We start from the raw sequence: 23,557 nt of genomic DNA, 5'->3' as shown, positions 1-23,557 counted from the left end.
ACTGTAAGACTGAAATACACACAGCATCAACTTTGACCTGCAAAGAAGAAAATGGTTCACTAATGGACTTCAAAGAGGAAGGGGAATCTGATTCAAGAGAATATGGTCAAGATGACTCTTCTCCTGCAAGTAAGTAGCTGAATAGTTTGTATAGTGAAAATATTGAGAAAACTAACTGTGTTAATAATATTTACAACACCTGATATTGAGTTAGTGGTTTTAAGTGGCTTTACTCGATGAAAAATGAGACCAATGAAGAGAATAGAGATACTATGAAAATACCTTAATCATGGGACACTATCTGCAGTCTGACGTTGAAAGAGAGACAGTGTCTGCCAATATTTTGTCTCCAGTTCTCTAACTCGTGTCTGAAACTGTTCACATATCCGTTAATTCTCTTAAGTAACTTCAATATTTATACTCTGGGTATACACTTATCCTAAGTGACTTCCATATTTAGTCTCTAGGTATACACTTTTATCCCAAGTTACTTCTGAGTGAGATGCAAATCTAGCAAATAGCTAAAAATCTAAAACACATGAAAGTATTTTTTGGGACTTATGTACCAGATAGATAAGAAAGAATGTTGTTTAAAAACCTTTTCTAATATTTTAGGACACATTCAAAGGATTCAGCCTACCAAAAGAGGGAACATTGAGGGAAAATCAAACGAAGAGAAACATCACAAACGCTCCCAGTGCACGAAGACTTCATACCAGAAATTACAGCAGCGATTGGACACCAAAGAGAACCAACATGAAAAAGAAAAGCATGATCAGTGTACCACAGGGGCAGAATGTTTCAGCAGTAGCGCAGTTCTCTCTGGCCCTCAGATCCCATGTACAGGGGAAAAGACACATCCGTGTACTCAGTGTGGAAAGACCTTTAATCTCAAGCATCATCTCAAGAGACACCAGAGAATCCATACAGGTGAAAAGCCGTATCAGTGCACTATATGTGGGATGAGTTTCAGGAGGAGCACTCATCTTACCAGCCATCAGACCACACATACAGAAGAGAAGCCACATCCGTGTCTTCAGTGTGGAAAAGCCTTTAATCTCAAGCATCATCTCAAGAGACACCAGAGTATCCATACTGGGGAAAAGCCACATCAGTGTTCTCAGTGTGGAAAGACCTTTACTCAAATGGGTACTCTCAAGTTACACCTGAGAATCCATACAGGTGAAAAGCCACATCAGTGTTCTCAGTGTGGAAAGACATTTACTCAAATGGGTACTCTCAAGTTACACCTGAGAATCCATACAGGTGAAAAGCCACATCAATGCACTATATATGGGAAGAATTTCAGGAATAGCTCAAATCTCACCAGCCATCAGATCACGCATACTGGGGGAAAGCCCCTTCACTGCAGTACAGGTGGGAAGAGTTTCAGGGGTAGCTCACATCTCACCGCTTATCAGGTCACACTTCAGTCCCAGTTTTGTGTGATTCAGCCAAATCAGGCATTTACGGGATTTCCCCCGATGCTTCAACTTTTATTATTTACCGTATGAATTGAGCAGAAGTTAAACCTTGATGTTAAACTGCAATTCATTTCTGGTTATTCTGGCCTCCTAATGGTGGTATAAGGTAATGCACAGTCTGTCCCAGACACACCAAATTCCTCATGTTCCACTTGTTTAGTGTAAAGTGTGTGAAGGATTGACAACTGCATTGAAGTTAACTTAAGTTACATTTGTTTTTCATTAAAAGTTATATCATGTTCTGACATATTATGTAATTAAATTGTGCAGTTTCAAATACTGTAAGAAACTTGATATTAAACGTATTGTTGTGTCCATGTAAAATATTGCTGTGTCCATCTGCATTCAGCCATTCGTCGATAGCATGTCAAAATAAATATCTGTTTTCAACTTCAGTCATATTTGAGTGTTATTTGAGTGAGTAGGAACTAAGGCTAGGAATAGTGAACACGTTTTGAATAATCGTGTTTTCCATTCTGTGTTCTTTAAAATGTTAGGCGCCATTGGAGCAAATGGTTTGGGAAAAACCTTTCATAACCAGCTAGGTGTGTAAACATAATGCTGACATCAGCTGAAATAATATAGATTTGTATTAATGCCATGTTTTCAACCAAACATTTTGCAGTCCCCCGTTTGGTTTGAGAAAATCTTTTATAGCCAGCCAGATATGTAAATGTAAACAGAATTGGGTGAAACATGAGCCGGTTTATTAACGGCTTGTTTAAAAAGTTGTGGTCAACTGTACACACAGGTCACCTCTGGTCACTTCAGCTCAGTTTCAAATAAAGCTTTACATTGTTTCATCCATTGATTCAGTGACAAGACTTGTAAAGACAGTGAATACAACTATTAAGAATGAATAAAACATGTATTTATGTTAGGCACTAAGCACACATTTTTTTATCAAATCGCTGAGAGTATTTGCCCATCATGGTTCTCTCCTACACAATGATGAAAAGATATTTTTCCTGCAAGGATTTTAAGATGAGATACATGTCAACACATAACAATGTCATGAGAGGCAATCTCTTTTTGCCCCTTCATACATGGACTTAAATTAAAAGAAGTATTATAATACAAAACATAACGTAACTGTCAGGATCTACTGATCAATCACAACTGCTGATGTCAGTAAAGGAAGAGGCTTTCTAGTTTGCATTCCAGAAAGCTCCTGCAGCTGATTGGTTAGGTTTGATTTCAAGAAGCCAATGGGTCAGATAGAAGATATATTATATTAACAGCACAGAGTGGAGTCAGATTACTGATCTCACATTTGTAAGGTGGCACTGATGATAAGGTTACTGATGGGTGTGTATGAAACGTATGCTCCCAATCATTCTTATGGTGGGCAATATGGCTCTTTTATCTGCATGTTTATATTATGTCTGCTGGTGAAACTCTATGAAGATAAAAGACTGTTCCTGATTGTTTAGTAAGAGTACCACACAACATACATGCAAACTGATAAAGGCGATTTCTATAGCTGGGTATCTTCAGTTGAGTGAGACGTGTAGTTTGGATCGTTAGCCAAATTCATTTCTATTTTATTCTTAATGGGTAGGTAGGGTGCCTTATCACAGGAGTGAAACATGTAGTTGAGCAAGATATTCCACTGCCATTCACAGTCAAAACAAATAAAATATCTTCTGAATTAAGAGACACAAAAACACACAAAGCTTTAAAGAAGATTGGAGGCTTATATGCAGGTCTAATACTCTTTTATTATCCTCTGTCCTCATATGAAGTTATAAAATATTATAAAACATACATGCATTCACACAAACGTACACTTATGTCTTCATAAATACACACACAAACATACAGTTTCAAAAGCTTTGAGGAACAATGGACGGTTTCTTCAGTTTACCAGCCCACCCCATCCCCCATGACCTGTTAGTTCACACCTCCAACCCACTCCCACATACCCTGCCCTACCCAATCACCTTTCAGTTCACACATCCAGGAATGGCCCATCTACACTCCTTTGTGTTGTCTCTGCAGGTTGAACCCTGACCAAGCCTCTCCTCTGTCATTCTAATTTGCATTCCAAAAGCTCCTGCAGCTGATTGGTTAGGCTTGAATCCAGGAAGCTAATGGGTCAGACAGAAGAAGCACTATATTAACACCACATAGGGGAGTCCCACCATCGTATGGTAGAGACTGGGATGCTCTGGGTGGATACTGAACTCACCAAGGTAAGGTAGGCAATGGGATTCTTTATTAGACTGGATTTCCTTTGCAAAACAGAAGTGAACTGACTGGTACTGGGATGCTCTGAAGGAGTATGTGTGTCATTATTTGGAAGCGTTCTGTAGAAGTCTCCAACAGTAGTTCTTTGTTTGCATATTTTCACTATATAAGTCTTGCATTGAATGACTGGATTTTCTTTGAGAAACAGATCTGAAGTCTGAAATGTCAGGATCTACTGAACCATCACAACTGCTCATGTCAGTGAAGGAGGAGGTCAAAGAAGAAGAATTTGATGATTTCCTGCAAGAGTATCTGTCTGCAATTCGGAAAGTGGAAGAAAAGCCTGGACTGGAAGCTGACTGTAAGACTGAAATATACACATCACCAACCTTGACCCACAAAGAAGAAGAGTATTCACCATTGGAAATTAAACAGGAGGAAACATCTGATTTGAGAGAATATGGTCACAATGACTCTAACCCTACAGGTAAGTTGCACATAAGTTTGTATCATGAAACACTTGAACAATATGATAGTTAATATGAATTGAATATGACATCATGCTAATATGAAGCTGCAAGAGAACTTAGAGGGGTTCTTCCTATCATAGCTTTTTAACTATTTGTCTCTAGCATAAGGAAACATCTTGGTTGCTGCTAGCGTGTGTTAATATCTGTAAATGTGAACTTATGTCAATATGAAGCTGCACAGGCACCCCAAGGGTTTCTACCAATTATAATTTAAGGAGTAAAATCGAAGAGACTGTAACATCAGCTATATAACTGGCATAATATTTAATATGATAATGACAACAATAATAATAGATGTATTAATATTTCATCCCATTGGAACTAAGGTTAGTTAAAAACCCCTGGCTTTATCTTGTGCTTTACTTAATGAAATGTGAGACCTATTGAGAGAATAGAGATACCATGGGAATACCTTAATTATGGGAAATAATTTGGAGTATGTTCAATTTAAAACATTTAAAATGTCTGCCATAATTTTGTCTCCAGATCTCTAACTCATGTCCCTGAATCTCTGCTTACATTTACATGCTTACATTTACAGTGCAGTCTTTAGGTGGATACTTTTATCTTAAAGGACTTCCAAGTACTATTCTAGCAAATAGCCATTGAAAAATACATTACAAAACATACAATACATGTTTTCAGTGTTGTAGTGCTAATGTAACAAATAAAGTAGAGTGAGGATGTTATTTAAAAAATGTCTTATTATGTTATAGGAGACGTTCAAAGGATCCATTCTAGCAAAAGGAGTACAGAGGAAAGAAGAAAGAATGTCTTCAGACATCAGCAATCGAACGCAAGGAAGAAAGAACATGAATGCTCCCAGTGTTTCAAAACTTTTCCTGCACTTTCTGCTCTTGCAAATCATCAACAAACCCACACTGGAGAAAAGCCCCATCAGTGTTCTCAGTGTGGAAAGACTTTTAGCCAGATGTCTAATCTCAAGACACACCAGAGGATCCATACGGGAGAAAAACCCCATCAATGTTCTCAGTGCGAAAAGGCTTTTAGTCGAAAGGGTCATCTCAAGAAACATCAGAGGATCCACACTGGGGAAAAGCCATATCAATGTTCTACATGTGGGAAGGGTTTCAAAAGTAGCAATGAACTTAGAAACCACCAGAAGACACATACTGGGGAAAAGCCATATCATTGTTCTCAGTGTGGAAAGACCTTTACTGAAATGTCTAATCTCAAGAGACACCAGCGGATCCACACTGGGGAAAAGCCATATCAATGTTCTACATGTGGGAAGGGTTTCAAAAGTAGTAATGAACTTAGAAACCACCAGAGGACACATACTGGGGAAAAGCCATATCAGTGTTCTCAGTGTGGAAAGACCTTTACTGAAATGTCTAATCTCAAGAGACACCAGCGGATCCACACAGGAGAAAAGCCACATCAGTGTTCTCAGTGTGGAAAGACCTTTAGTCAAAAGAGTGAACTCAAGAATCACCAGCCAATCCATACTGGAGAAAAGTCATATTAGTGTTCTCAGTGTGGAAAGACCTTTACTGTAATATCTGCTCTCAAGAGACACCAGCAGATCCACACTGGGGAAAAGCCACATCAGTGTTCTTATTGTTTGAAATGCTTTAATATCAAAGGCAATCTCATGACACATCAGAAAATACATACTAGAGTAGCTCACATCTAACCACCCATCAGATCACGGATGAAGGGGAAAGCCTTATCAGTGTCCTCAGTTTGGAAAGGCCTTTAATAGAATATCTAGTCTCAAGGTAAATCAGAATATACATCCTAAAGGCCTCATCCATGCAGTACACAAAAAAGTGCAATGTTCATCAGAGGACGCAAGCAGGAGAACAGGCTTACCAGTCAAAAACCTTACAAAAATACTCGATATATGCAAAGACTGAAAAAAACCACATCAGTGTTCTTAGTGTGGAAAGACCTTTAGCCGAATGTCTCATCTCAAGAAGTACCAGAGGATCCATTCATATGATGTGCTGCCCTGCTAACACATGATGGAGTATCACTTACTGAAATATTTTGGATTTTATGAGTTTTAAACTAAATGTGAAGTACATGATGAAGTATTATTTCTTCATATTTGAAACGTGTGATGTGGTAGAGATTGAAATAAAAATTGAGTACAAAAACGATTTGAAAACATTTTTCAAGTATGTAGAGTATATGTGGGGTGGGGGGATGTGTGTTTGTGTGTGTACAATATGTAATTGACAAGCAGCGCTTGTACAACAAAAAAAGTAGTGTTTGTGTGATCACCCGAGATTGATGGCCTAAACAGCACCTCATATGGAGAGTGTCTACAGCTCATAGATGTGTTGAGTGTCAGAGATGGGGAAGAAAGAAAGAGGACATGGGGAGGGCGGGAGGGACATAGTATTGTCATTGAAAGGGGTAGACACAAAAAAACATGGCTACCTTGAGAAAACAGGCTCTGCACTCACTGTAGTAAAGGGGTAGTGGATGATGACATCAGAGACCTACTTTTTAAGAACAGGACATTTGATGAGTTGGATGATGAGTTTCTTTTCCTGACCGAATGTAATAACTACATCAGGGAGACCTACTTTTGAAGAACAGAGGACATTTGCTCTGGGTTTAGAAAAGTATAAAGAGAAGAAAGATGATCATTCCTTGATCATTTTTGTTCACATGTCATGTCATGTCTAAAAAAAAACAATAACCCTGAAATATCATCTGAAACAGGTAAACAAACACCTCTCCTCATTCTCTCCAAACTCTCATATTTCTGTGGAAAAATCTCTCTCAATATGAGGGTGAACCTCATAGCAAGTATACACATTGAAAATATGATATTGTTTTTAAAAACCTCTACAGGGAAAATAAATTAGATCCTGCTCAAGAACCATTGACTGGTGAATTACACAACCTCGAATAATCTGGACTCTCCTGTATCTCCAATTTAACTCAATAAAAATATTAAACAACTCAAAAACATGGACAGTGATATCTGAGCTACAGCTGAATCTCTTCCCACATGTAGTACACCGATACGGCTACTCCCCGTTGTGGATTCTCTAGTGTCTTGATATTACATATTTGATTATATGCTCACATCAGCCATAGTAGAATGTTATGAAATGAAAATGAGTTATCATGAGAAATCCTGTTCTATTGTTTCAAGAAAACTGAGCAGAAAACATGATAAAAATAAATTAGCTAACTTGGCGATATTCTACTCACTCAAATTACTTTCAAGACAGATATAGTCAACATGTGAAAACAAAGAAATGCAGTATAGTTGTACTGTCTACTGTCATTGCACATCCAGAGAGAGAGAGAGAGAGATGGAGGTTTTCGAACAGCCACATGCTTTTTTTTTGTTTTTGAGTTGTTTAATATTTTTATTGAGTTAAATTGGAGATACAGGAGAGTCCAGATTATTCGAGTTTGTGTAATTCACCAATTAATGGTTCTTGGTCACATATCAGCCCCAGTTTCATACCATTCCACAAAATCAGCAATTTATGCCATTTTCCCCTGATATTGCAAATTTTATTATTCACCATATACATTTTGCAAAAGTTAAACCTTCCATATTAATCCATGAATTCACTAATTCTTGCATTATATATAGGTCAACATATTGTCCTATATAATATTATTATTATTGCGGTTTTTGTTGTTGTTTTGTGTTTTTGGGTATGCTGTATAGATTGTCACACAAACAAATAACATTTACATTTACATTTGGTCCAAAGCGATGTACAAGGGAGAGAACAGTCAAGCTACGAGCAAATAGATCTAGTGTAACAATAAACACTATTATCCATACGAAATCGAAAAGTGGTACCGGAGGTAGAGGAGTCGTTTAGTAATTAAAAGGTTGGAATGTTGCTAGTTTGATTCCCAACTCTTCCTTACCAAGTGTGTAAGTGTCCTTGAGCAAGTCACTGAACCCCTAACTGCTCCTGATGGATACATGCAAAATTCCTTGTAAGTCGCTTTGGATAAAAGCTTCTGCTAAATTACTAAATGTAAAAAAAAGTGCAGGAATGTAACTACTGTAAGTGCAAGTTAAAGGTAGAGAGGGACACCACTGCTCTGGTAGAGTTGGGTCTTCAAGAGCTTTTTAAAGGTAGACAGGGACGCCCCTGCTCTGGTAGAGCTAGAGCTTCTTAAAGGTAGAGAGGGACGCCCCTGCTCTGGTAGAGTTGGGTCTTCAAGAGCTTCTTAAAGGTAGAGAAGGACGCCCCTGCTCTGGTAGAGCTGGGCAACTTGTTCCACCAATGTGGAACTACGAATAGGAATAGTCTACATTTGCCCTTCCAAGAGCATTTAAGTAGGTGGGAGCAGAACCAGCAATCACTCTGTAAGTAAGCATAAGTAACTTGAACTTAATGAACTAAATAAATTACACAAATGCTTTTGCTAGAAATCAATAATATATAGTAAAGCACAAATTAGACACAGAAATTGACAATATACTGTACAATAACACATATGATGTAACACAAGGTAAAAGTAAGGGCCTGAAATTTAGCAGACACTTTCATCCAAAGAGACTTGCATCCTGCAGTGGCCTGGAATATAAAGGCTTTAAGTGAGCAGCAAGGAAACACTGATCACTTGTGAGTATTGTTAGGCCCTTCTGCACCCCCACTGGTTTTGCAGTGGCAGTGCAACAGTCTCTGGGTGATGAATGGGCAAAATTAGCTTGATTGTCCTCACCTGATAACAGCCAAGCTGTTGGCTTTCAGAAGGGGCCTTGTATTCTCACCATGCATGTACTTTTAGTTTTATTGAAATAAAGAGGCTTTATATTGATGGTGAGGGGATAGCCTTCTATTATAAAAAAAAACTGTGAAGAGTTTAGGCAGGTGGTGCAATTCCACATAGAGTGACCAAGGACATTGTCTGAGTACTGTAAGAACAGTCTGGAGACAACTTTTACTTGTCAGGGACAGTGTGTGTGTGTACATGTGTATGTGTGTCTGTGTAAGTGTGTGTGTGTGTCTGTGTGTGTTTGTCTGTGTGTCTGTGTGTGTGTGTGTCTGCTCCAATGGTAATAATAGAGAAAAGGTGGAATCCACACAAAGTTGTTCAACATGCTAGTAGCTTGGCAACGCTGTCATTTGCTACATAACTGTTTATGGGCTATCTGTTGATAAACATGTATGTCACTTTAGTTTTGAATGGTAAAGTTCATCACTGACCTGTGCTGTAGTGTGTAAAAGGCACTCAGCTGGGACTGATTAAGCCAGCTGGGTGGAGGAGTTCAGCTAAATAGAGAGATAAGTGTCCAAAGCATGGACTGAAATGTTTAAAATGTGAGCAAATGGTTTGTGAAACACATTTATTACGATATGTAAACATATGTAAACATAATGCTGACATCAGCTGAAATAATAAGAATTTGAATTAATGCCATGGTTTCAACCATATATTTTACAGCGCTCCGTTCGGTTTGAGAAAATCTTTTATAACCACCTAGATTTGTACATTTAGGCTGACATTGGGTGAAACATAGATGGTTTATTAAGATTTGTGGTTAAAAAAAAGGTCACCTCTGGTCACATCAACTCAACCTCGAAGAAAGTTTAACATTTTTTATACATGGATTCAGCGAGGAGACTTCAGTGAATAAAACAATTAAGAATGAATCAAAAATGTATTTATGTTAGGCACTGAGCACACATTTTTTCTAATCACTAACTCATTTAGTATTCTACCATCATGGTTCTATCCTACACAATGATGAAAAGATATCTTTCTATAGTTTGGTAACTTGAGAAGTCCATGAATCATTGATGAACACACTATGGATGCCTATGTTTGAAAAGTAGAGCCCCATTCATTCTTATGATGCCTCTGTGACCTGTATTACATTCATAAGGTTTGCTGGTAAATATCAGTATAGGTTTGAATCTGTTTCTCTGCTTTCAGAGGGATTGCTGCCAAAAATAAAGCCTTTTAAAACGATGTATTTATTCCTGTTGTATTATTAATACAAATAGTACACATATTCTAGTTGGGAAAGATACTCCACTGCCACCCATAGTCATAAAAAAACAAAAACAAATGAAAAGTCCTCAAACATGAAAAATTCTGATTAAGAATGGAGGCTTTCTTCAGATTATCACCCTACTCCCCCTACCCTTCCCTACCCATCACCTCTCAGTTCACACATCCACCCCACCCCCACTACACTCCTTTGTGTAGTTTCAGCAGGTTGAGCAATGGGCATGCCCACCTAAAGGACCATCAGAGGTGTAAACGGTGCTCAGAGACATGGCATTCCTGCCCATAATCCTTTTTGCATTCTAGTTTGCATTCTAAAAGTTCCTGCAGCTGATTGGATGAGCCACCTTTTTAAGGCAGACACTGGGATGGCCTGAAAGTATAGTGTGTATGTGTAACTCACAGGCAGTACAACTATACTGCAGTTCTTGTTTGCACATCTTCACTATATTAGTCTTGTATTGAAGGAAAGTTCAAGGATTTCTTTTGCAAAACAGAACTAAAATGTCAGGATCTACTAAACCATCACAACTGATCATGTCAGTGAAGGAGGAGATAAAAGAAGAAGAATTTGATGATTTCCTGCAAGAGTATCTGTCTGCAATTCAGAAAGTGGAAGGAAAGCCTGGACTGGAACATGACTGTAAGACTGAATCAGAAAGATCCTCAACGTTGGCCTGCAAAGAAGAAAAGTCTTCACTGTTCGAAATTAAAGAGGAAGATGAATTGGATTTAGGAGACTATGATCACGATGATTCTCCTACAAGTAAGTTGCAGATTATTTTGTATCATGAGAAAAAAAAAACACATTCTTTGCCATGTGCTATTTATATTTACTTTTTTATTAACACCTGTATTTTAGTGAATGGCTTTAAGTTGTGCTTTACTCAATAAAATGTGAGATCTGTACAGAGAGTAGACATAATATGCATACTACCTTAATCATGGGATACTATTATTGTTACATTTAAATGAGATAAAGTGGCTGCCATCATTTTTTTTAGCCAGTTCTGTAACTAGTTTGTCTGTATCTCTTTTTGCATTTAGTCTCTAGGTAGACACTTATCCTATTGAACACTTTCGTCCTAAATTACTTCCACATGAGGTACAATTCTAGAAGAAATATGAAGAAATTATTTGTATAATGAAAATCTTGACAAATATGATAGTTTAAATTAAGTTAATATGACATCACGTTAATATGAAGCTGCAAGGGCAACCAGAGGGTTTCTGCCTATCGTTGATTTTCAACTATCTGTCTCTGGCTTAGGGAACCATCACATTTGGCTGCTGCTATTGTGTGTTAATAATAATAATAATCGATAATCGAGGATATTATTTAAAAAATATTGTGTAATGTTTTAGGAGACTTTCAAAGGATCCATTCTAGAAAAAGGAGTCCAGAGGAAAGAAGAAAGAAATTCATCAGACATCAGCAGTCGAACACAAGGAAGAAACAACATGAATGCTCCCACTGTTTCAAAACCTTTGCTGCACCTTCCGCTCTTGCAATTCATCAACGAACACACACTGGAGAAAAGCCCCATCAATGTTCTCAGTGTGGGAAGACTTTTAGTCAAATTGGGAATCTCAAGACACACCTGATGATCCACACTGGAGAAAAGCCATATAGTTGTTCTCAGTGTGGAAAGGCCTTTACTGACAAGGGTAATCTCAAGAGTCACCTTATAATCCATACTAGAGAAAAGCCATATCAGTGTACTACATGTGGGAAGGGTTTCAAACGTAGCAAAGAATTTAAAATCCACCAGATGACACATACCGGAGAAAAGCCACATCAGTGTTCTCAGTGTGGAAAGACTTTTAGTCAAATGTGGAGTCTCAAGACTCACCTGATGATCCACACTGGAGAAAAGCCATATCAGTGTACTACATGTGGGAAGGGTTTCAGAAGTAGCAGTAAACTTAAAATCCACCAGATGACACATACTGGAGAAAAGCCACATCAGTGTTCTCAGTGTGGAAAGACTTTTAGTAAAATGCATCATCTCAATAGACACCAGAGAATCCACACTGGGGAAAAGCCACATCACTGTTCTCAGTGTGGAAAGACTTTTAGTCAAATGGGTAATCTCAAGACACACCAGAGAACCCATCACGGGGAATAGCCATATCAATGTAATATATTTTGGAAGGGATTCAGATAGAGCTCAGATATCAATGTCCATTAGGTCACACATCAGTTCCAGTTCTGTACGATTCCGTAGAATCAGCAATTTACTGCATTAATTGCACAGAAGTAACACCTTGATATTGAACTGCAATTTATTGCTGCTTCTTTTGGCTTCTTAATGGTGGTATAAGGTTATGCACAGTCTGTCCCAACCACTGCCACTGCTTCATGTCCCATGACCATTCTGAAGTTAGTGTGATGTTAGAAATTTGTTTTACGTTAACAACATCCTTGGATCTGTATCTGTTATACTTTTATTAAACTCAACAAAAAAATGCTCCAAATTCATGCATATTGATTTACAATGCATCATACATTTCAATAACATTCTTAGTATGGCTTAAATGAGCATATAAGCAATAATAATAATAACATTATTTTTATTATTGTTGATATTGTTGTTGTTTTGTGTTCTTGGGTAGGTTGTATAGATTGTGTGACAAACATCTATACAATTACACAAATTATTTTGTTAGAAATGAATTAAATATATTTAAACACAAATTAGACATATACATTAGCAATATATTGTACAGTAACACATGTGATGTCATGAAAAGTAAAAGTAAGCTGTTGGCCTTCAGAAGGTGGCTTTGCATTCTCACAATGCGTTTGATGTGTTTGATGTTGGTGCACACTCTTGCTTTTTTTTCAGTGCTTTGCATTTACTATTATCCACTATTGTTTTTGTTTTATTGAAATCAACCTGTTTTTGTAAACTCTGTGGTCTGGCTCAAATTTATGTTTTGCGGCTCATGAGCCGGGTCATGACAGCATTCTCAAGAAGGACCAAGCTCCTGACTCAGGTCATGACAGCATTCTCAAGAAGGACCCAGCTCCTGACTCGGGTCATGACAGCATTCTCAAGAAGGACCCAGCTCCTGACTCGGGTCATGACAGCATTCTCAAGAAGGACCCAGCTCCTGACTCCGGTCATGACAGCATTCTCAAGAGGGACCCAGCGCCTGACTCGGGTCATGACAGCATTCTCAAGAAGGACCCAGCTCCTGACTGCATATTGAACCTGCATTGACACCTGCTAAAAACACTAAAAACATCAAATGGGGAAATAGCGGGGAAGAATCAGTGGGGAAAACATGAGCTGTTTATTACTAAATGCAACGTGCAGTATGCAATAAAACAGTAATTTAAACTGATTAATTGTTTACGCTCCATGACATAGGACCTATTCATCAACAAGGATAGGCCTAACTATCTGGACATTGGAACTCACTTTTTATAATTTAATTTCCAAAAGATATCGACACCCTGTTTAATAGATAATGTAGTTACTGACTTGTTGTGTTTGGAAGGGAGGCCTTGGCTGGGGAGGAGAAAGGAAGCTTTAATAAAATAAATGTAGATGTTAATGTTATGGAACAATCATGGGGATATGTCTACAGAACACATTTGTCTAAATGGGCATTAACATCATTAACAATAAGGGCATCTAAATGAGTTGTTGGTGTTGAAAGGCTGCATGAAGGCACATGGTTACCTCCCATCCAAGGTGATATGGATGACATGACGACACTGACAACAACTGCTCCATTCACCCGTTAGCTGTTAGCCAAGTTGAAGGACAATCTGAAATGGGAAGAGGGCAAAAGTGAATATGCACATGTGGTTTGTCTAGGTATTTGGAACATAGTAGCATGATTTGGCATCAGACTCAGGCAGTAAGGGCAGACGGCAGAGACCTCTGTGTGGTATTTTTGGATAAAGAAACCTAGCTAATGTGGAAGTGTTTCTATCAGTAAAGGAAAACTGGTGGAAAAGAAGCTTTATATTGATGGTGAGGTGATAACCTTTCGATCATAAAAAAAGCAGGTTTTAGAACCTTGAGAATTTATTTTTAATGCGATCAACACTATTGTTAAAACCTTCTTGCCTGGTTTCAGAGCTTAGAGAGTTTTTATTAATGCCATGTTTTTAACCAAACATTTTATAGCGCTCTTTTTTTATAATGAAAATCTTTCATAACCAGCCAGATGTTTCGCTGACATTGGGTGAAACATAGACGGTTTATTAATGGCTTGTTTAAAAAGTTGTGGTCAACTCTGCACATAGGTGACCTCTGGTCAATTCAGTCCAGCCTCAAATAAAACTTTACATTTTTCATCCATTGATTTTTGAAAAGACTTAAGTGAATAAAACAGTTAAGAATGAATAAAATATATTTATGTTAGGCACTAAGCACACATTTTTCTAATCATAGAGTATTCCCCCATCGTGATTCTCTCCTACACAATGATGAAAAGATATATATTTCCTGCCAGCATTTTAAGATGAGATACATAACAACACACAACAATGTCACAATGTCAATGGCATTTCCCCCCGCGCCCTTTATATATGGACTTCAATAAATGAAGTATGATATGTATTATTATCATATAAAATGATTGAAGATCTGGATAGTCTTGACTGCTCTGAAGAAAGGAAGACACCACATGTATGACTCTCCCTTATGTAAAGGTCTATAAACTGATGGTGCGTTCTTATCCCATACAGATTTTAAAAAAATCAGTGGATTGCCCCTGTGTGTGTCAGTTGGTGTGTGTTTGAAGTGTAGACATCGATTAATGTGTGTTTGTGTCTGAAGTGTAGACATGCATCCATTTGATGTCTGTTTTCTATAGTTTAGTATCTTCAGAATTCCATGAATCATCGATGAGCAGACTATGGATGCTGATGTTTGAAAATATTCTTATGATGCCTCTGTGACCTGCATATTTGATTTAGAATGTTTGCTGCTGCATCTCTATGAAGGTTTGAGTCTGTTCCACTGTTTTTAGTGTGATTGCTGCCAAAAATAAAGTTTTTAAAATAATGTATTTATCTCTGTTGTATTATTAATAAGAATAGTACACATATTCTAGTTGGGCAAGATATTCCACTGCCAACCATAGTCAAAACAAAAAAAAACAATGAAAAGTCCTCGAACATGAAGTTTGAAAACTTTCTTCAGATTACCACTACCCTCACCCTTTCATACCCATCACCTCTCAGTTCACACATCCACCCCACCCCCTTACTACACTCTTTGTGTAGTTTCAGCAGGTTGAGCTATGATCATGCCCACCTGAGGACCACCAGAGGTGTGAATGGTGCTCATAGACATGGAGATCCTGCTCATAATCCCTTGGCACTCTAGTTTGCAATCCAAACGCTCCTGCAGCTGATTGCTTTGGCTTGAACCCAGAGAGAAGATGCACTATATTAACACCACATAGAGGAGTCTGAACTTACCTTTGAACCCAGAGAGAAGATGCACTATATTAACACCACATAGGGGAGTCTGAACTCACCTTTGAACCCAGAGAGAAGATGCACTATATTAACACCACATAGGGGAGTCTGAACTTACCTTTGTAAGGTAGACACTGGGAAGCTCTGGATGGATACTGAACACACCACTTGAGAGCAATGACAGCATTGTAAACAGAAATGTCAAACAGTTACTGCAGCTCTGTAAAAGCCTGGGTCTGTTTATTCCTTCTGATGGAAGGACAGATGACTCTCTGGGTAGATTCACCTACCGCTCCCCTCTCAGCAGTAGTGTAGTAGCTTATGCAGTCACAGATCCAAGTCATATCAACTACTCTACTGTAAGGCCTCAAATTTTATTCTCAGATCACAGCCACGTCACATTAAGTCTAAAAAAGAACAACCACCCTGAAACATCCTCTGAAACAGGTAAACAAACTCTATCCTCTCCAAACTCAATTTCGGTCTCTCTCAATATGAGGCTGAAAGATACAAATTGAAAATACGATCTACACATTTTTGTTTTAAACAGCATTTACAGGGATCCTGCTCAAGAACCATTGATTGATAAATTACACAAACTAGAATCAAATATAAACTACAAACTAATAAACAAATAATCTGGATACTCATGTATCATACCATTAGCTGAAAATGAAGCAATCCATCTACAAAAAATCTTATTGGGCAAAAGTGTGTGAGACATTGGTGTGCAATGAAGACGTAGTATGATGCCATCGTGGCTGAAAATGCACTGCAGGGGAGCACTAGAGGCAGGCACTGCTAAAGCCCTGATGGCCAATGACCAGATCAAACATGGCACTGCTTATACAGAAGCTTAATGTTGAAGATTAGTTGTATTGTAAAACTTTTTTATTTGGTCTATGTTTTTTAGTTGGAGTCCTGCCAAGAATAAGGCTGCTACCACTCGGCGGGAGGGAACACAGCATTGTCATTGAAAAGGTTAGACACAGAAAAACATGGCTACATCGACAAAACAGTCTCTGCACTCACTGTATCAATGGGGTAGTGGATGATGAGTTTCTTTTCCTGACAGAATATAATAAGTACAAAAACATCAGGAAGACCTGCGCTCAAGAACAGAGGACATTTGCTCTGGGTTTACAAAAATGAGAGAAGAAAAATTATCATTCCTCCTGTGTGAAGCGATGCATGTGGGAAGGATTACAAGACTAGATCACATCTCACCACCCATCAGATCACACAAACCGAAGAAAAGTCACATCAGTTCAGAGTGTGGAAAGAACTTTAGCCAATGTCTGCTTTCAAGAGACACCAGAGGATCTGTGAAACTTCATATTTCTGTTGTACTCTAAATATAGGGAACCTAATCAAAGCTGAGCAAAATACTCTACTGTTTATCAGCCCACCCCCTCTTATCCTTTCCTTTTTTATCATTTACTTGATTTGTGTTTATTCCTGTTGTATTCTTCAAGTAAGGTACTCAATGAAAAGGCCCTTAAATTCTACTTCAGCTGAGCATTACATTGCCACCGGCAGTCAAAACATGACCAAATAAATAGTATTCAGAGTGAACTCTCTGTACTTAAAATAATAATAAAGTTTATTAGGTCACCTGGCTTCTATTTAACTCAGTTGTGTGGGTTTTTAAGTGAGGCTTCACACTGGTATGTAGGTGTGATTACCCTTATATCATTATTAATACAAACAGGCTTAGTTTACCAACCTATCCTCTTCTCCCTAATCACCTTTCAGTTCACACCTCCACCCCACCCCCACCTACCCTCCTGTGTGGAGATTCTGCAGGCTGAGTTATAGTCACGCCCACCTTAGGGCCATCATATGTGTAAACGATGCTCATTGACATGGCATTCCTTCCCACAATCCTTTTTGCATTCTAGTTTGCATTCCAAACGTTCCTGCAGCTGATTGGATGAGCCACCTTTTAAAGGCAGACACTGGGGTGGTCTGGAAGTGTGTATGTGTAACTCACAGGCAGTACAGCTCTACTGCAGTTCTTGTTGGCACATCTTCACTATATTAGTCTTGTATTGAAGGAAAGTTCAAGGATTTCTTTTGCAAAACAGAACTAAAATGTCAGGATTTATTGAACCATCACAACTTCTCATGTCAGTAAAGGAGGAGATCAAAGAAGAAGAATTTGATGATTTCCTGCAACAGTATCTGTTTGAAATACAGAAAGTGAAAGAAGAGCCTGGATTGGAACATGACTGTAAGACTGAAATATACACAGCATCAACTTTGACCTGCAAAGAAGAAAATGGTTCACTAATGGACTTCAAAGAGGAAGGGGAATCTGATTCAAGAGAATATGGTCAAGATGACTCTTCTCCTGCAAGTAAGTAGCTGAATAGTTTGTATAGTGAAAATATTGAGAAAACTAACTGTGTTAATAATATTTACAACACCTGATATTGAGTTAATGGTTTTAAGTTGCTTTACTCGATGAAAAATGAGACCAATGAAGAGAATAGAGATACTATGAAAATACCTTAATCATGGGACACTATCTGCAGTCTGACGTTGAAAGAGAGACAGTGTCTGCCAATATTTTGTCTCCAGTTCTCTAACTCGTGTCTGAAACTGTTCACATATCCGTTAATTCTCTTAAGTAACTTCAATATTTATACTCTGGGTATACACTTATCCTAAGTGACTTCCATATTTAGTCTCTAGGTATACACTTTTATCCCAAGTTACTTCTGAGTGAGATGCAAATCTAGCAAATAGCTAAAAATCTAAAACACATGAAAGTATTTTTTGGGACTTATGTACCAGATAGATAAGAAAGAATGTTGTTTAAAAACCTTTTCTAATATTTTAGGACACATTCAAAGGATTCAGCCTACCAAAAGAGGGAACATTGAGGGAAAATCAAACGAAGAGAAACATCACAAACGCTCCCAGTGCACGAAGACTTCATACCAGAAATTACAGCAGCGATTGGACACCAAAGAGAACCAACATGAAAAAGAAAAGCATGATCAGTGTACAAGGGGTCGATGTTTCAGCAGTAGCTCAGTTCTCTCTGGCCCTCAAATCCCATGTACAGGGGAAAAGACACATCCGTGTACTCAGTGTGGAAAGACCTTTAATCTCAAGCATCATCTCAAGAGACACCAGAGAATCCATACAGGTGAAAAGCCGTATCAGTGCACTATATGTGGGATGAGTTTCAGGAGGAGCACTCATCTTACCAGCCATAAGACCACACGTACAGAAGAGAAGCCACATCCGTGTCTTCAGTGTGGAAAAGCCTTTAATCTCAAGCATCATCTCAAGAGACACCAGAGTATCCATACTGGGGAAAAGCCACATCAGTGTTCTCAGTGTGGAAAGACCTTTACTCAAATGGGTACTCTCAAGTTACACCTGAGAATCCATACAGGTGAAAAGCCACATCAATGCACTATATGTGGGAAGAATTTCAGGAGTAGCTCAAATCTCACCAGCCATCAGATCACGCATACTGGGGGAAAGCCATATCATTGTTCTCATTGTGAAAAGACTTTTAGTCAAATGTGTAATCTCAAGAGACACCAATGGATTCACACTGGGGAAAAGCCCCTTCACTGCAGTACAGGTGGGAAGAGTTTCAGGGCTAGCTCACATCTCACCGCTCATCAGGTCACACTTCAGTCCCAGTTTTGTGTGATTCAGCCAAATCAGGTATTTACTGGATTTCCCTCGATGCTTCAACTTTTATTATTTACCGTATGAATTGAGCAGAAGTTAAACCTTGATGTTAAACTGCAATTCATTTCTGGTTATTCTGGCCTCCTAATGGTGGTATAAGGTAATGCACAGTCTGTCCCAGACACGGCAAATTCCTCATGTTCCATTTGTTTAGTGTAAAGAGTGTGAAGGATTGACAACTGCATTGAAGTTAACTTAGGTTACATTTGTTTCTCCTTAAAAGTTATATCATGTTCTGACATATTATGTAATTAAATTGTGCAGTTTCAAATACTGTAAGAAACTTGATGTTAAACGTATTGTTGTGTCCATGTAAAATATTGCTGTGTCCATCTGCATTCAGCCATTCGTCGATAGCATGTCAAAATAAATATCTGTTTTCAACTTCAGTCATATTTGAGTGTTATTTGAGTGAGTAGGAAGTAAGGCTAGGAATAGTGAACACGTTTTGAATAATCGTGTTTTCCATTCTGTGTTCTTTAAAATGTTAGGCGCCATTGGAGCAAATGGTTTGGAAAAAACCTTTCATAACCAGCTAGGTGTGTAAACATAATGCTGACATCAGCTGAAATAATATAGATTTGTATTAATGCCATGTTTTCAACCAAACATTTTGCAGTCCCCCGTTTGGTTTGAGAAAATCTTTTATAGCCAGCCAGATATGTAAATGTCACCTCTGGTCACAGCTCAGTTTCAAATAAAGCTTTACATTGTTTCATCCATTGATTCAGTGACAAGACTTGTAAAGACAGTGAATAAAACTATTAGGAATGAATAAAACATGTGTTTATGTTAGGCACTAAGCACACATTTTTTTTATCAAATCGGTGAGAGTATTCGCCCATCATGGTTCTCTCCTACACAATGATGAAAAGATATTTTTCCTGCAAGGATTTTAAGATGAGATACATGTCTCTTTTTGCCCCTTCATACATGGACTTAAATTAAAAGAAGTATTATAATACAAAACATAACTTAAATGTCAGGATCTACTGAACAATCACAACTGCTGATGTCAGTAAAGGAAGAGGCTTGCTAGTTTGCATTCCAGAAAGCTCCTGCAGCTGATTGGTTAGGTTTGATTCCAAGAAGCCAATGGGTCAGATAGAAGATATATTATATTAACTGCACAGAGTGGAGTCAGATTACTGATCTCACATTTGTAAGGTGGCACTGATGATAAGGTTACTGATGGGTGTGTATGAAATGTAGGCTCCCAAACATTCTTATGGTGGATATGGCCCTTTCACGGCATGTTTATATTATGTTTGCTGGTGAAACTCTATGAAGATCAAAGACTGTTCCTGATTGGTTAGTAAGAGTACCACACCACATACATGCAAACTGAAGAAGACTATTTCTATAGCTGGGTATCTTCAGTTGAGTGAGACATGTAGTTTGGATCGTTAGACGTATTCATATCTGTTGTATTTTTAATGTAGGGTGCCTAATCACAGGAGTCCAGACATTGTAGTTGAGCAAGAGCACTGCCATTCACAGTCAAAACAAATAAAATGTCTTCTGAATTAAGAGACACAAAAACACACAAAGCTTTAAAGAAGATTGGAGACTTATATGCAGGTCTAATACTATTTTTAATCATCTGTCCTCATATGAAGTTATAAAATATTATAAAATATACATGCATTTACACAAACGTACACATGTCTTCATAAATACACACACAAACATACAGTTTCAAAAGCTTTGAGGAACAATGGAGGGTTTCTTCAGTTTACCAGCCCACCCCACCTACCACATGACCTTTTAGTTCACACCTCCAACCCACCCCCACATGACCTGCCCTACCCAATCACCTTTCAGTTCACACATCCAGGAATGGCCCATCTACACTCCTTTGTGTTGTCTCTGCAGGTTGAACCCTGACCACTTCCACCTGAGGATCATCAGACGTGAACTATGCACATGGAATTCCTTCCCAAACTCCTTTGTCATTCTAATTTGCATTCCAAAAGCTCCTGCATTTAAAAACAAAAGTTAAAACCCCCTGGCTTTATCGTGTGCTTTAGTCAATTAAATGTGAGACCTATTGAGAGAATAGAGATACCATGGGAATACCTCAATGATGGGATTTCATTTGCAGTCTGTTACATTTAAGACCTTTAAAATGTCTGTCGTCATTTTGTCTCCAGATCTCTAACTCATGTGCCTGAATCTCTGCTTATATTTACAGTGCAGTCTCTAGGTGTTCACTTCTAGCCTCAGGGACCTACAAGTCATATACTATTCTAGCAAATAGCCAGTCAATCAATGATACATTGTTTTTAGTGTTGTAGTTCTAATGTAACAAATAGAGGAGAGAGAGGATATTATTTAAAAAAGATTCTCAAATGTCATAGGAGACGCTCAAAGGATCCATTCAGGCAAAAGGAGTACAGAGGAAAAAGAAAGAAAGTCATCAGACATCAGCAATCGAACACAAGGCAAAACACATGACAAAACCTTTGCTGCACCTTCTGCTCTTGCAATTCATCAACGAACACACACTGGAGAAAAGCCATATCAATGTTCTCAGTGTGGAAAGGCCTTTGCTTTAAAGGGTCATCTCGAGACATCAGATAATCCATACTGGGAAAAAGCCATGACAGGGTACCATATGTTGGAAGAATAATCAGATAATCCATACTGGATAAAAGCCACATCATTGTTCTGATTGTGGAAAGACTTTTAGTAACATTTCTCACTTTTAGTAACATTTCTCTTATTGTGGAAAGGCCCTATTTACCCTCAAGGTACACCAAAAACTACATTCAAGAGAAAGTCCCTTCTATAAAGTACAGGTGAAAAGAGGCTCCCTGCATTCTATGATGTCATCCCCCCTGTACTGGTGGAAATTAGTGTTCTCAGTGTGGAGAACCCTTTAGACAATGTTCTAATACCAACACTCAACTGACAATACACTAAAGAAGCCTCATCAGTGTTGGCAGTGTAAAAAGGCTTTCAATCAACCGGCCAGTCTGAAAAGAAGAGTGAAATACAATATCAGTGTGTACACGTGTAGGCTCCCAATCATTCTTATGGTGGCTTTATGGCCTTTTTACCTGCATGTTTATATTATGTTTGCTGGTGAAATATATATTCATGTGATTTGTATTTATTCCTGTGGTATTTTTAAAGTAAGGTACACAATAAAAAGGCCCTTAATAAATACATATATATATATATATTATATATATTCACCTGAATAATGTCAATTCCTGTTGCATCCTAAAAGTAAGGTACACAATGAAAGGCCTTTAATATATAAACAATAATATATTGTTATTTCACATGAATAGTGTTTATTTCTGTTGTATTCTTAAAGTAAGGTACACAATGAAAAGGTCCTTAATACATAGATAATAATATATTCTTATTTCAAATGAATAGTGTTTATTTCTGTAGTATTCTTAAAGTAAGGTACACAATGAAAAGGCTCTTAAATTGTAACAAGTGTAAAAAAAAATAATATTTAATATTTATATGTTATGAAACATATATTATGTTAATCTGATGAAAGGGGTTTCAGGTAAAGTGTTACTGTAGGAGTCAGAGTGGATAGTTTCAAGAACCATCATGACATTGTAAGATATGAAGAAAGTTTCTTTGTTTTTGATGCAGCAATCTTTATTCCAGTGAATTGCAGTAATGAAGCGCGTGGAACATACTCTAGATTCAGTGGTGTAGGTCTGAACCACAAGCATCTCCAACTCCAGCCATATACAGTGTTTAAGAAGCGCGTGAAACATACTCTGGATTCAGTGGTGTAGGTCTGAACCACAAGCATCTCCAACTCCAGCCATATATAATGTTTAGACACCTCCTAGGCTTCTAATGTAAATTAGCTGGACTTGTAATGCAAACTGGTCTGGCAACCTTTTGTTGTTCTGTATGATAATCAGGTGTCTCTGGCCTGCCTGAGATGGTTCTCAATGGCCTACCCCATTCCCATACTATGATTAATTGCAGTCACTCACACCTAAGTTTGCTTCCCGACCCCAGGTGTCTGAGCAAATCCAGTGTGGGGACCTTTCCTTTGTTACCATGATAAGATTGCCATTATGGATATTATGCAGATCCAAGTCATATCATGTCTAAAAAAGAACAACAACCCTGAAACATCATCTGAAACAATAAACAAACACCTCTCCTCATTCTCTCCTAACTCTCATATTTCTGTGGAAAAAGCTCTCTCAATATGAGGGTGAACCTCATAG

At 38.1% G+C, this 23,557-nt stretch overlaps 2 protein-coding genes across 2 annotated transcripts in view; both read left to right on the top strand.

Annotated features, from left to right (window-relative positions):
* LOC105905944 (zinc finger protein OZF-like) overlaps nt 1-23,557 on the top strand; it is a 138,920-nt gene that overhangs the window by 51,460 nt on the left and 63,903 nt on the right.
* Nucleotides 63-12,306, top strand: LOC116219689 (zinc finger protein 658B-like). The gene is made up of 4 exons (XM_031563408.2): nt 63-129; nt 616-1,255; nt 5,078-5,656; nt 11,691-12,306. The coding sequence occupies exons 1-4, from the start codon at nt 63-65 to the stop codon at nt 12,304-12,306; spliced, it is 1,902 nt and encodes a 633-aa protein (XP_031419268.2).

Source organism: Clupea harengus, chromosome 26 (genome assembly GCF_900700415.2).
Source record: "Clupea harengus chromosome 26, Ch_v2.0.2, whole genome shotgun sequence".
Taxonomy (NCBI): domain Eukaryota; kingdom Metazoa; phylum Chordata; class Actinopteri; order Clupeiformes; family Clupeidae; genus Clupea; species Clupea harengus.
The sequence above is the reverse complement of the archived record's forward strand: the minus strand, read 5'-3'. Positions and strand labels throughout refer to the sequence as shown.

Bases quoted from the DNA above. Each gene is read 5' to 3' on its own strand.
- LOC116219689 (XM_031563408.2), top strand. From the start codon at position 63: ATGGACTTCAAAGAGGAAGGGGAATCTGATTCAAGAGAATATGGTCAA. The intron at 1,256-5,077 runs AATCCATACAGG...AAATCATCAACA, and splicing joins ACTCTCAAGTTACACCTGAG to AACCCACACTGGAGAAAAGC. The intron at 5,657-11,690 runs TCACCAGCCAAT...CGCTCTTGCAAT, and splicing joins CAAAAGAGTGAACTCAAGAA to TCATCAACGAACACACACTG.